This window comes from Marmota flaviventris, chromosome 9, assembly GCF_047511675.1.
Source record: "Marmota flaviventris isolate mMarFla1 chromosome 9, mMarFla1.hap1, whole genome shotgun sequence".
In the NCBI taxonomy this organism is placed as follows: Eukaryota; Metazoa; Chordata; class Mammalia; order Rodentia; family Sciuridae; genus Marmota; species Marmota flaviventris.
This window is the reverse complement of record NC_092506.1, coordinates 95,183,530-95,198,719: the sequence shown is the minus strand read 5'-3', so window position 1 is coordinate 95,198,719 and position 15,190 is coordinate 95,183,530. Positions and strand designations below refer to the sequence as shown.

Here is a 15,190-nt window from a genome sequence, read left to right as displayed (position 1 = left end):
ATTACAGGTGTGTGCTACCTTGCCTGGATGTCATGTTCTTTAATGAGGGAAAACAGTTTGATTAAGTTATTACTGAAGACAGAGGCAAGGTAGCAGAGATGTTATAGACAGAGGTTAGAGTGTGTAGAACAGAAAATGTGAGTCACTGTGTACTGTTTTAGGATGATAAAACTAGAGTGTGTTGGGCCAGGAATTTGTGGAGCCTTGAATTCTGTGCTGTGGTGGTTTGGTCTGATTTAAGGACAACTGGTGGCTTTGAGAAAGCACAGCTACAGAAAGGAAAAATAACACAATCTTACTTGAAATTCTTTCTGTGTAAGATATACTAGAAAATACAGAGGATAAAGAAAGCCTATAGAACAACTGTATATATTATAATTAGCCCAAAGAAAGGCTGTGGCCAAGGAGATGAATATTACCACCCTTGAGAACTGAAAGGAAATATCTACAAGGAATTTATTATGTTTGCTACATGTATTATTAGTTTTTCTTCTGCTTATTTTCCAAATGACCCCTTTTGGAACACTGTTTCTGTTTATCCATGACCTTTTAGGGATGGGTTCTTGGTGAACTAGAAATAGAGACATCTAGGAACAAATGGATTTTATTCTGGATTCTAATTCTCTTTTTTTCTTATATTCTTCTAGTTTTGATAACTGATTTCAGAGTTGTGAATCTGATGGTCTTTTTCAGAGCATTTCTCTGGAATCAGATATGGATGCTTTGATTCCAGATCTTGTCTTTACAGAAAATACATATAATAATATACTACCTGGGCTGGGGTTGTGGCTCAGTGGTAGAGTGCTTGACTGACATGTGTGAGGCACTGGGTTCTATTCTCAGCACCACATATAGATTAAATAAAATAAAGGTCCATTGACAACTAAACATATTTTAAAAAATACACTGCCTAACTATGGTTAATATCTATGAACTTTTGAATTACTAATTCTTATTTGTAGTTGAAAAGCTGTTTCCTCTGTGGTGCATGTAACTATAGTTCTGTCAATCTTTGTGCTCCCAGATGATCCTAACAATGTGACTAGAAGAAACTTGAAGTTGTTTTGTTGTTGTTGTTGTTACCACCAATTCTCTCAAGTTGCTGCTATGTACCACTGTGCCCAGCTTGAAGGTTTTTTTTTTCCAAGAGGTTTTTAGGGTTTAGAAAACCAGTTCTTTCAGATTATTATAAAAGGGGTTTAATCAACTAAACACAGTGAAGATTATCTTAGAACACACATACACAGTTATTTACTGGCTGCAACAACTTTGAACAGCTCATTTTGTCTGAATTTCTATGGGATTTTTAAAAGTTGAGAACTGTGTTTGATTCTGCTCATCAACTTAGCTTTTATGCTACAGGAATGATGTGGTTCATCTGCTTATGTCTAAATGATATTGCAAACTTTTTCCTTCCTTTTGCTTGTTTTCCTCAGTTTTAAATGTAGACTAGTTCTCAACTTTTAGACTATAAAGGCTTTTGAATCTGGGTGGATATAATCTTTGGATAATCTAAGTTACAAACAGATAGTTCATTCTCATTAACTTTGAAATATAATGTCTTACTTTAGTATCTAGAGTAAATGTAGAATTTGCAACATCCTCCCCCATGCTCCACCAGCTCACCATGTTCTACCCACAGGAGTGTCTGGATTATCATAGCCTCCATTCCATTTTCTTGATTTCTTCTCTTGCTCTTTTATAGTTTTTTTTTTTTTTTAAAAACACAGCTTTAAGCACGTAAATCAGATCATATGTTTTCTGCTATATATCCTCCAGAAATTTCCAATCTCAGAGTAAAAGCATATCTTTCTTAATAACCATTCATAGTCTAATATAGTTTGGTCCCCTGTTGTAGCTCTTGGATCTCATCTGCTGATTTCCCCTTCTTTGTTAAGTAGAAGTCACACTCTTGTTATGCTTTAAACCAGTCAATCTAACTTCTGTCACCTCCAGGATTTTGCCTGAATGTTACCTCAGTGAGGCCTTCTCTTACTATCTGAGTTAATGTGGTGACTTCCCTCATATCCTACCCATTTCTTTTCTGTTGTTACCACATGCACCATCTGACTACAGAGTACCTGCCCTGTTATTGTTTGTTGTCTGTTTCCTCTGTGGCGGGGGAGGGGGGGTGGGGGTGGGGGGTGGAGGTAAGCTCCAGGAGGCCGGCACTGTACTCTGGGACAGTGATATACACTCAGTGCCTAGAACAGTGTGTGTTATAGACAGCTTCTCACTGTTGGTTAAATGAACAGTTAGTTACATGATTAGGCACTCAGAGGGAAGGCACCTAGACTTGCTGAGGGCCCCAGGAAGACTTCCTGGAAGAGAATATCCCTAAGACAGTCTTTGAGGATGAACTCTTCTTAATCAGGGGGTTAAAGACAGGAAAACTGTCCAGGTAGGAGGAACTACGTATGCACCCAAATCAAGGCACAAGAAGACGGGAGTGTCCTGGAATGCCCAATTTGTATTGAAAATGTATGAGTTCTGAAGGTGGTGTCATAAAACACTAGAAGATCATGAGGGGAGGAGGCCTGTGTTAGTTCTTTTTGGATAATTGAGCTTGGATACAGATGGAATGTCATATTGGGTTTCCCCAAAGAAAGAGTAAGTAAAGAAGCAGTGAGTTCAGTCCAGAACCTTGGTGAGCACCAGCACCGAAGTACTGTCAGGGCCGAGAGGGCATTCCAGGGAGAACCAAAGACAGGCCAGAGGCTCAATAGCCTGTGACCACCAGAGCCATGGGAAAAGCTGTCATGATATTTAAAATGCACACAGGTTTGGGAAACAAGAAAATCATTGGAATTAAAACAGTTATCACTTCACTGTACAGTGTCTCCTGAAATGTGTTTTCCCCAAACCTACACATGAATTCTTATATCCCAAAGAACAGAAAAATGCTCTGTCTAGCAGAGCCCTCTGTCAGCTCCAGATGCCCAAAGCTGGTATGCTTTGGTACAAGTCTTATTCTGCACCCCTGCCCAAGTCCACAGGATTATTCCTAATGAAATGAATCTGTTTCCTTATTTACCTTATAGGTTAAATATGCTCCATATGACATTTGAATGATTTAATACATTCAAATAATTTCTTTGATTAAAGATTTATTATATGTTTGAAGTTAGGCTTTAGAGATTCATAGATAAGTTAAAACATCATCCTTAGTGTAGCTGAGGAGACAGAAGAGAAATAATTGTGACAAAAACAAACAAACAAGAGATACAAAGAGCTAGGGATCAATCAGCCTCTTGCTAACATGGGCAAGGCTGGAGAGGTTAGTGCAGTGGTAAGTTGTTATTCCCACTTCAACCTCGATGTCAGGCTGAGGGAACATCTCAGTTGGATGTACAATTTGGGAGTAACTTCCAGTGCTAGAACCCAGAACTCCAGGTGGTGGAGACTGGTAGGTTTTAGGACCAAAGCCAGCTCTACCACTGTGTATAAGGTGCTACTGAATAATACAGCATGATTGCCTGGAGCTGTGGGTTAGGAAGTTAATTTATAATCTGGGCTACTTTCAGAGACCTCAGGAGAGGTTAATATGAATTTTGGGTGTGCTCTGGCCCTAACCAACCTTGGTGCGGGGGTGGGGGGTGAGGGGGTAAGGGAGGTCCTTCCATTTATTTATCTAAACATTTTAGTACCTAGAGCCTACCAGGTGCGGAGTATTAGTCATCCAGGACATCACAGTGACTAGGCCTTTGCCCTAATGAACTGACCTTCAGAAGGAAAGACACAAAACACCAGCAAACAAAATAATAAGTCGCAAATTGTAGTATTAGGTCGAATCGTGAAATTGCCAATATTCAACCATCTTATCAAAGTGATTTTTATATCCATTTAATGCTATGAACAGGAAATAAGACGTAGGAAAAAAGTAAGGATGAAAATCAGGGATCGAAGGTCAGGAAAAGCCTCTGCGAGATAGAGGTATGTATGTCTAAGTTGCCACATGAAGGGAAAGAAGGCTATCTCCTCTTCTTCCTCTGTTTAAAACAAGACGGTAGATGCAAATGCCAGAGGGGTAATGCGAGGTGCGACTGGCTGGGAGTACTTTCTACCCAGGAGTCTCAGACCCCGTCCAAGGGGACGTGCTGTTAGCTCTTACGATGCGGAAGGCCCAGTGTTGCCATACCCTCCGGCCTTCCAAGATAAGCCAGAAAACAGCTTTCAAAGAAAAGCATTCACAGATATTAAGTTGAAACATAACTTTGTATGAAATCTGCCAAATTTAACATGTCAACTATTTTGAAAAATTTTAAAAAAGCTTTGCGAGCCTGACCAGACACATCTGCTTGCCAGAAGAGGCCCATTAGATACCTTTACAATCTGTTGTGAAGTATTCCAGGCAGAGAGAATGGCATCAGCAAAGACCGTCAGGGCTGGGCTTGTTCAAGGAAAAGAAAGGAGCATGTCCAGAGGCAAGTGAACCCAGAGGAGAGTAGTGCAGAAGATGAATTTGGAAGGGGCCAGACCACAAGGAGCTTCCTAAGTCCTGGTAAGACACCTCTAGGGTCTAGGCCAGATGTCTGCTGAGTAGTGTGACCCTGGGAGACAAAAATATTGCTGCCAGAGTTAAGCTAAGAAAAGGTAAATTCAAAGAAGATCGTGGGACAGATGGTGCAGATGTGTAAGGATAGAAGTACAAACTTAGTTGGTCCAGTACTCTTCAGCCATGTACCCTAGAGCCAGACAGGGCTGCATGTACCTGGAAGAAGGAGCACCTTTTCCTAATCCACACAAAGATGTCACAAATCTGCTGGTATCCTTGAAGGTAGGCGTATCCTTTCATTTCACAGTTCAGGTAAACAGCCTAAAGACAACCATGGTGGCAGAGTCTGCATTTGGATTCTGGTTTCCTTTGAGGTAGAAGAGTGCATGTCTATGCATGTGTGTGTGTGTGTGTGTGTGTGTGTGTGTGTGCAAAACCAACCACATTTCTAATTTAAAGCCAAAGGAGACATGTTTCCATGCTCTTTGCAAGCTTTCAGTGTCTGCAAAACTCAAAGTGAATGTATCCATTAATTAGAGGCCAAGATGAATATGTCATATCTTAAGTTTAAATTGAATGGAGAGCAAGCAGTGAGCCCAAGACCAGACCTGTCAGGTGGAACACGGGTCTCATTCAGCTCTTATTGGCTGGGGCTAGTCGGGGGCTCTGCACTGCACAAGGGCAGGGGGACATAGCTCAGATACAAAGTTGAAATGTGTGGTTTATTCTTGCAGGGGAGAGACAGCATCTTTTTATTATCTGTTAAATGCCCCCAAATCCAAAGAAGGATCTGTGCTCAAGAGATCTTAGAAACCTAGAGAAGTGAAGATGGTTGTGGAAAGAAGTAGGCTTTTGGGGGGCACAAAGAAAATGTATTAGTAATGACGCGAAGTCAACTGAGTCTGGAGGAAATTCAAGAGGTTGTAGATGAGAGGGAAGAAGGCTCTTGTCTGGCAAGTTGAAGCACAAGAAAGGGAGCCAAGAGGAAGGTGGCCTCTGGCTGAGGTCCAAGAGATGAGGTTGGTGTGCCGCACTTTCAGCCAGGATTCCAGTCAGGAAAATGCATTTTTGCCTGTGGAATTAAAATTAACATTTTTAAGAGGAAAGTCACCATAGTTGCCTATATTTTGCTTTTCTAGATTGGTTGATTCTTTGTTATCAAAGTAGAGAAGGATTAGCAAACTACTTATGAAAGGTCCAATTCTAAGTATTTTTTACTTGGTACCAAATCGTTTCTGCCTCAGCTGCATAACTCTGCAGCTACAGCATAACGGCAGCTACAGGCTGTGTGAACAGGTGAGCAGGCCAGTGCTCCAATGCAACTTCATCTGCAGACACTTACATCTGAATTTCACACGATTTCATTGTCATGAAAGTCTTGATTTGGGGGGAAAAAGTAAAAAATATTCTTAAATCATTGTCAGTACCCAAACAGGTGGGAAGCCAGATGTGATTGATAAGACAGTTTGCTGACCCCTAAATTCAAGGATTAAAGAAGCAGTCTTGTTCCTCCTAGGGCAGTGGCATGGTTTTCTCAGCTATTTAGAGGTTTGATGTGATCATAGTAGGGTCTTATTTTCTTGCAATGAGGGGATTTTTTGTACACTTTGAAAAAATTTTCAGCAGAAATTTAAACTAGCATGCATCACAATTAGTTAGAGGGCTTTGTTATTTTTTAATTTGTTCTAATTTGTTACATATGACAGTAGAATACATTTTGACACATCATATGTAAATGGAATATAACTCCTCATTCATCTGGTTGTACATGATATGTAATCCTATATGCACATAGGGTAATAACATCCAATTTATTCTACTATCCTTCTTACCCCCATTCCCCCTCCCTCCCTTCACTCCCCTCTGTCTAGTCCAATACATCTCTATTCTTCCCTCCCTCTTACTGTGAATTAGCATCCACATATCAGAAAAAATATTCAGCATTTGGTTCTTTGGGATTGGCTTCTTTCACTTAGCATAATATTCTCCAATTCCGTCTATTTACTGTCAAATGCCATAATTTCATTCTTCTTTAAGGCTGAGTAATATTCCATACAGTCAATAGTTACTGTTGAATACCACAGTTTCTTATTCACTCATCTGTTGAAGGACACTTAGGTTGGTTCCACAGTATAGCTATTGTGAATTGAGCTGTTATAAACATTGATATGGCTGTGTTACTATAGTATGTTGATTTTAAGTTCTTTGGGTATAAATCAGGCAGTGGGATAGCTGGGTCAATGGTAGTTCCATTCCAAGTTTTCTTAGGAATCTCTGTACTGCTTTTCAGAGTGGTTGCACATGGAGGGCTTTTTAAACACAGACTTCAGGATAAATTTCTCATTCAGGAAGTGTTGGTGGGGGGCCACAAATTAGTATTTCTGACAGGTGAAGCAATGCTGCCATCTTGGGACCTCACTATGAGAGTCATGATTTAGAGAGATGCGAGCACCCCCTGCCACGAGATGGCACAGCTACTCCTTTTAATCAGTGTCCTACAGTGACTATTGATTTTTCTACAAAGATGGTGTAAGACTTGAAATTCGAATGGTTCAAAGACCAAAGCTCATTGGAACCAAATTCATAACTGCTCCACCTATTAAGTATTTTCCCATCATTTTTTTGTTTGTTTTAAACATTTAAAAAAATAAAGATTGGTTTACAACAGTGTTAGAGAAAGAAATGTGCCTAGGAGAAATAGAAAGGATTATACTATATATACAAAAGAGATACCAATGTATCAGTTTTAAAAATACTCCATTGCCAGTAGCTTTGGTGTTCTTGATTACGTCATCCTTTGCTTTTTTTTTTTTTTTTACTGTGTTTGTATTCACAAGCAATATAATTTCCAGTCTTGCACACACATGAACCTAACAACTTCATTACACACATACACATATTTTGATGTCTGTAGCTGTGGTTAATTCATTTTCACTGCTGTACATTTACTTATGAATGTACTAAAATTTATCCATTCCCCTAATAGATGTGGATTTTTTTATCTTTTATTTTTATTTTTTGCTACCAGGTATTGGACCCAGGGGCCCTTAACCACTAAGCCACATCTCCAGCCCTTTTTTATTTTTTATTTTGAGACAAGATCTTGCTAAGTTACTTGGGGCCTTGCTAAGTTGCTGCAGTTGGCTTTGAAGTTTTGATCCTCCTGCCTCAGCCTCTGAGGGGCTGGGATTCCACATGCATGTACCACCATGCTCCATCTGTTTTCAGTATTTTAAAGAAATTTATAAACAATAAGATCATAAATACCATTGTCTTTTATTCATATCTACTCCTGCATGTGAGCAATACTATTTCTATGGCAGAGCCCAAGGGAGGGGAATTGTCAAGTAGACAATCTTTACTAAATAACTATCTCCATCTTTACTAAATAACTATCCAAATATTTCCCAAAGTAAGGATTTACCCACACCTTTACCAGTCAATAGTTACTGTTGAATACCACTTGCATTTTCCTGATTGCTGATGTAGTTGAAAACTTTTCTTATATTTATGAGACTTTCATTGTCTTTGGAATGACTTTTGTTTTTTTGCCTGATTTCTAGTAGCAAATAGCATATTTCTACTGCTTGTTTACCTCTAATTGATCAGTTCAGATAATTTCCTCCTGTTCTGGTTACTAATCTTTTGACATTTAAGTGTTTTATAGATGTTTCCTTCCATGTCTTGTCTTTTTGCTTTTTTTAAACCATATCAGGGATTGAATCCAGGGGCACATCCCAGCCCCGCCCCCCGCTTTTTTTTTTTTTTTCCTTTTAAGACAGGGTCCAAGTTTCTTAGGTCCTCACTGAGTTGCTCCAGGTTGGCTTTGAATCCTCCTGCCTCATCTGCCTGAGCTGCTGGGATTACAGGTGTGCGCCACTTATGATTTTTTTGATGGATGAAAATTTTAAATTTTCTTTTAGCTTAATTTGTAAATCTGTCTCCATATATTTATGGGGATTAACCCCCATGTGTCTTTAAGACATTCCTCTTCCTCTAGAGATCATAAAGATATTCTCCTATATTTTTATATAAAAGTGTTTGGCTTTTTTCCTAAAAGTTTGGTTATTTTTACATCTAACTCTTTAGCTCAGAAGAACTTTTGTGTATGGTTGATGTACTGATGGCTGCTTTTACCGCTGTCCTCTCCCTATGGGCTGCATCCACTTGGCTCCTTTTCTCTGTTCTGTGACTCCTAGGCATGTGTCCAGCCTGGGGTCAATACCTTTCTGTCTTAGCTACTACTGCCTTAGCTTTTATAGATTTTAAGGGGTTAGTATCTGGTTGAGCTCTCTATAGAAGTTTGTCCACTTTATTTTGATAATAAGCTCCTAACTGGTTTTGGCTCATTGTTCTACATAAATTTTAGACCTAGTTTATATTGTATGAGAAAAAATTTGGAGACTTCTGGTAGAAAATGAACAGATTAGTTGGGAAGAAATTATATCTGTACAATATTAATCATAGTTCTCTCTCTCTCCATTTATTGATGTCTTCCTTAATGCCTTTAAATTGTTATTTTGCTATCTTTTTAGGAGTTATATTTGAAAACTATTTCGTGACTAATGTAGAGAAATTTAATTTCTTTTTGTTTTCTTAGCTTAAATTAAGAAAATTTGCGCATTTTTGAAGGTGGTGGTGATGGGGACTCTGGGGATTGAACCCAGGAGAGGATTACCACTGAGCTATGTGCCTACATTTCAGTCCTTATTTTCTAGTTTGAGACAGGGTCTTGCTAAGTTGCTGAAGCTGGCCTCAAATTTGCCATCCTCCTGCATCAGTCTCCTGAGTTGCTGGGATTATAGGCATGTGCCATTATCCTTGGCTCAAATTCTAATTTCTTTTCTAATAACTTATAAGTTCTCTTGGGCTTTTCACCCAGTCATCTTCTGCAATAATGAGTTTTCAATCTTTCTTCCCTTACTTAAGCTTTTCATTCTTTTTCTTATTGAGTTGACTGGCTGGGACTTCCAGTATAATGTTGAACACAGGTGCTGTCTCACTTCTGACTTAACAGGTATGCTTCTAACATTATGCCACTAATTACGTTTGTTCTGGGTTTTTGGCACATGACCCTTATCAGATTAATGAAACGTTCTTTTATAAGTATATACTTATTTTTCTAAGAGTTTTTTTTTTTAGTTATTAAGGGAGGTTTTAAAACTTATTAAATGTAACTGCTATGTATATTGAGATAATTGGGTGCTTTAAAAATTTTGTTAACATCCTGATCTGGATATATTTTCTAATGTTAAGCCAAGTTTATGTTCCTGGAATAACTTGATACAACCATGCGCAGCACTCCACAAATCCGGAGCCCTGGGTACTGGGAATATTTTGCCCTCTGGTGTCTATATGTCTCCCCACCTCAATCCCCATCAGTTGTTGCTGTTGAGTAGCTTAATCTCATAGCACCACCTGGTGGCAATCTTTGGAAATTTCTGTCTTGACCTTGTTTTTCTCTTTCAGGGAAATGTATACATGCAGCTTCCTCTTATCACTGCTAACTTCTTTAATTTTGTTTTCTTTCTTGTGCCTTTTATCCACTGTGCTCCCTCATCCTCCTTTATTTTACTCTTCTACGTTTTCTCAGTATATTCATGAAAATCACTTCTTTTTTCCTTTCTTAGCTCTTCCTCTCACAATTTGTCCCTTTATGAATCTAAATCTACTTCAGTAGTGGTTAATCATGGTGAGAGTAGAACTGGCAACTAAAGAAAAAATACAACTGTATAATTTGATGTAGAATAAAGGGTCCGCTCTGCTAATTTCCCAAATCCTTGAAAATACTTCCCTTTAAAATGTTCTTAAATTTCAAATACTACTTAATCATCTTCTAATTAATTCTACCCAGTTGAACATCAAGCTCAAGTATTCAATTAAAGTTATAAAACTATTAATAAGTCTCATTGTATCTTTGTTCCTTTATTACCAGCTTTCACAAATTTGAGGTTTCTAAAGTATTTTACTACGCAGACTCAGTTTTTCATTATAGGTTAAACTACTTGGAAACAGAGCCACCATCTGTGACAGTTTTCAGAGGAAAACAAGCCAGCCCAGACATGCTTTTGGTACATAATCTATGCAGAAGACAGAGACTGACTAACTGACTTCTGATTGTTTACCTACTAGTATGGAAAACACTGTAAGCATGATTCTCCCCAGTCCAGGAACTGACAAACCAGTTGGCCAGTCCAGCAGCTTCTTTGTTGCCTTAGTCTTACTTTTGTTTTCTGGTTGGTCTCTCTAAGGGCTGCATCTGAGAGCGGCAGATGAATCGACTAAGGAAGACAGAGTGGAGAAAGTGGGGCTCAAATTGTTCTCTGTGGCCCCTGGGATGCCAATGTGGCTACCTGGGAGGTCATTTTGTTTGTCTTAACCCACCCCAGTCCTGTGGCAGGCAGATAGTATATATATTCAAATATAGCAACTACTAATTTCAAAGTAGGCACCATAAAGTACTTTCTTCTGTAAGCCTAGTTGTTACCTGAAGGAAATTCCAGAAGTGCCTTCATTAATCAAGAGAGAACTCGAAATAACATATAAAATCTACTAAAGCACAATACCCTGAAGTTCTGATATTTATGGCTTTGAGACCTGTTCATCTTGTGAAACTGATTGTGAGAGTTGCTACAACTCTTAGGGATATTCTAGCACCTATTTTAAGGAGCAATTTAGTTACTCTTATTTCTATATTCTAATAGTGTAGTTTCAAATGTGAATTTATTTATTTTTTTTTTAAAAAAAAGAGGCTAAAGATTAGGAAAGAGTCTAGTCTGGCAATTTAGTTACCCAGTGGCTTGATGATACTCAGAGGTGTTCCTGGCATTCCAGACTACAGGGCAGGCAGTCCATTACCCACCCCTCCCCTGTTTTATTTTCTTCTGTGTTCTTTTTCCAAATGCTTTCTAACTTTTTGATGTCTCTTTTGAAAGGTGGGGACCCAAGTTGTATGCCTTGTTCCAGATGCGATCTTGCCAAAGCAGTATAAAGCAAATGTAATAGGACGAAGGCTCCCTGACCAGGTAAGTACAACTGGTAGCTGTTGCCAGGACTAGCCCACCCTCCCAGTAGACCTGCCAGGACACTGGGTCACTCTAGCTAAATGTGATATATTTGCAATAATACTTCAAGATTTGGAATAAGTGTCCATTCCTACAATACTATTTTTTAGATGTTTTTCATGTGACAGGAAAAAAAATGGTTATATGTGTTCACATAATATGGGGGATTTTTAGAAATAATTTGCTTCTTTGGCCTTGAATTTTGGATTGCTCTGAAATGAGGCGAAGGTCATGTTAGAATCTTTGGCATCTCTTAGCACCACCAGCACTTTTTTAAAATCCACTCAAAGGGCTGTGAAAGGCTCATTTTGAAAGGGGTGTAGTTGATTATGAATTTATAATTCAGGTAGTATTTGAACTAAAATCCTTAGTTAAAAGACATTTAAATTTTTTTAGTTGTACATGGACACAATACCTTTATTTTATTTATTTACTTTTAACTTTTTATTCTATTTATCTTTATAAATGCTGAGGATCGAACCTAACGCTTCACATGTGTGAAGTGAGTGCTCTACCACTAAGCCACAACCCCAGCCCTAAAACACATTCTTAACGTTTCATAGATTGCTATGAACAGATTAGCTTCTAATCTTTAAATCTTTATTTCAATGAGGAAATTTCATTTATGTAACACACTCCATTTTGTTTGATTAGAAAAATTCCCCAAATTAAAATTCACCTAATGTTTTATAATCGTCCCTCATTGACTTTCATCTGTTATGTTTTTCCTTTTTAGAGTCAATCCTTTGAGTGAGTCTGATTCTGAGCTAGTGTCATCATAAGTAGGAAAAGACAATTTCTGCATGACTCACCAGGAAAGTCAAGCTCAAATGACAGATTTCGAATTATACAGAGATGAATTTATGAAGAGAGCGAGGGAGTTGGCAATTGTCACATCCTTCAGCCTGAAATGTCATGTAGTTGTCAGCCTTGGAAGGGTTACCGGGCTCCTCCATGGTTGATTATAATGTTACTGACCCAAGGAAAAGAAAGGGACTTCTGAGTGTTCTTCTAGTCCTCCTGCCACCCTTAGGCCTTTCCCACGGTGCTGTCATCCTGAGTGGGCCTGTGGGATCATGGTGGTGAGGAATTAGAGGTGACATCTAAAGCCACAGACAAGATAGAGCTGACTGGTTTCTTCAGGATAGCACCCCCTCAGGTCCAGGACCAGATGGTATCCAAATTATTAATCAGCCCTGAGGCTGGTGCAGCCAGTATATTCAGACACAGACTTCTGGCTCTCAACCTTCAGGCCTGTCTTTTTTCAGAGGCTTTAGGCTGATTTTAGTTTACAAGGCCAGGTAGACCTGACCTGTGTGTCCTTTCTCCTGGATTCTTGAAATGTGAAGTAGCCTGAGGCAGGATGGGGAGCTGATATAAAAGGGTAAGCTCATTCTTGGGCACACATACCCACAGGCTGCTCAACTACTTCTCTTAGGATTCATGTCACAAAGGTTTGTGACTGTGATGTGAACATGTTTATGCTACAACCTTACACCTGCCTCTAATTCTGAAACAATACAAAGTCCACTAGGCTAGACTCTTTTTGAGCCCAAAAGTCATCCTTGCTGGGTGGAGGCCCAAGTGAGGAGTCTGTGGAGTCACCCTTATTCTGTTGCAGCCTGTGGTCATTCCATTCCCCTTCATAGCTCACTGACCAACACCCCTGGGGCCAAATGTTAACTGACAGAACATGGAGAAGGCATTCAGGATCATGCATTTTGCGGTCCCATTCTGGTAATGACTGAGTTTTCTTCTTAGTGACTTTGCTGTTGACTTTCTGTGTCTTCATGCAGGTCCCTGGCAGCTCACACATGGCAAGCGTTAGGATAAGGACATACCAAGACAGCCCTGTTCTGAATGTGTACATTCCTCAAAGTCTGTAATCTCAGCTGGAACTCGATGGACCAGTATTCCCTCAACCAGGATTCTTGCTGATGGTTCTTCTCCTCATCCCTATTGCTGTTGGTTTTCCCTTTCTTGCTCTTTCCAAACCTGTCTTGATTGCCTTTCCTAGGGACAGACCTGAGGAAATGGGCCCGGACTTGGGACTTCTGCCTTGCACCCTGCAGTCCCAAGCCAGCATCCATGGCACCCGTCTTCAAGGCACTGTCCCCCAAATGCCTTCAGACATCAGCTTCTGAGAACCCACTGTTTCTGCATGATTAGCTTGTAAGGAGGAATCTATGGGGAGAATTTTCCAAAATTTTCCACTTAAAAAAAAAATGTGTGTGACTTTTTGGCTTTGATCTGAGAGTTAACTCAGTGGTGCACGGCTCTGTTTCCATGTGCACTGTGTGGAATCTGAAGAAATTGATGCAACACACCCTTTCCTGTCTGGGCTGTTTGTATAATTGTATATAAATGTAGCAATAAATACAGTCTAACATCAATGTGCATCTTACTTTCCATTTGACTCTTCATCCTCATGGTAGGCAGTGACAATTATACTCTCAAGGAATTGGCCTCCTGACCAGTGGGGCCTGCCTGCCCAATCTTAGGTTCTAATCTCCTCTGATTTCACAGTGTTAGTCTGGAGTTGGGCAGTGGTCGGAGAAAGGGTTAAGGAGACTACAGTGGAAGGCCTGGGACATGAAGTGGCATTATTAATTCAAGAGATGGCACTGATCCTGGCATTTCAGGTTTGAAAGCCCGAGAACTGAAGCTTAGAGGATTGGGTGAGAGTTTGATATGAGTCAGCTATTTTGATAGTCACTCATGTTCTTTAAGAATGTTTTCTGCTGCAGGTACTCACACAGATATGACAACATGAAACAGAATTTTCCATCTGTCACTAAAGGTTTTCAAGGGTACTAAGTCTGGTTGTTTTAAGGACAATCTCCTCCTACAGGGGACCTATAAGAAGATAATGCTTTATTTGGCAGATATAATACTGTTTGTCTAAAGTCAAGGGATATTTATTCAAACTGGTCTCTCACAATTCATTTGAAATCTCTGGTTATCATCATTTGTGTGACTTAAGACCACAATCACATACTCTGTTATGGTTTCTTACCAGACCTTTCCTTAATCATAAGCAAATTTGGCATAAAATTATTCAGTCATGAAGCAGGAAATGCAATGTAGCTGAAAGCTGGAAAGTCCTTCAGCAAGGGTTTGCAGCACTTGAAAGAGTACTTTTTGTGTATTAAATACACACCCACACACTGGAAGAGACTTAAGGAAATCATCTGGTTGAGCCCTCTGAGCCACTGAGCAGACAGTCACCTCTGTTCTTACTTCCACCTGTTAATAGATTCTTCGGAGAACTTGAGCCTCTGGGTCAAAGGATAAAGTCTGTCTTCCACAGCAGAGTCCCACAGGAGGCCACTTTTGAAAACCCTTTCTATGCGTAGCTTTTTCTGGCTGGGACTAGTGATACAAGAAGAAATTATTAGGAAAGAGAAGGGGAAACATATCCGTGGCTTCTGGTTATAGTGTCATAAGAGATAAGCCTAATTAGCGGTAATGCTGAATAATCCACAGTGGCAGGAGATTGAGGATTCTCAGCCTGTGGGTGTTAAAGCTGGGTGTGGGGTGTGGGCTCTGTTACTAATGAGTGGCTGGAACTTGGCTCAGTCACTCCAATTCTTGGGCCTCTGATTCCTCTACTGTAAAATGATATGTTTGG

At 39.6% G+C, this 15,190-nt stretch overlaps 1 protein-coding gene across 1 annotated transcript in view; it reads left to right on the top strand.

The window, feature by feature from the left end:
• Rdx (radixin) overlaps nt 1-13,901 on the top strand; it is an 82,380-nt gene extending 68,479 nt beyond the window's left edge. Inside the window, exons 15-16 of the mRNA XM_071616686.1 lie at nt 11,431-11,520; nt 13,356-13,901. Of these exons, the coding sequence (XP_071472787.1) occupies nt 11,431-11,497 (67 nt within the window). The 3' untranslated portion in view covers nt 11,498-11,520; nt 13,356-13,901. The remainder of the gene's footprint in view (nt 1-11,430; nt 11,521-13,355) is intronic.
• The last annotated feature ends 1,289 nt before the right edge of the window (nt 13,902-15,190 follow it).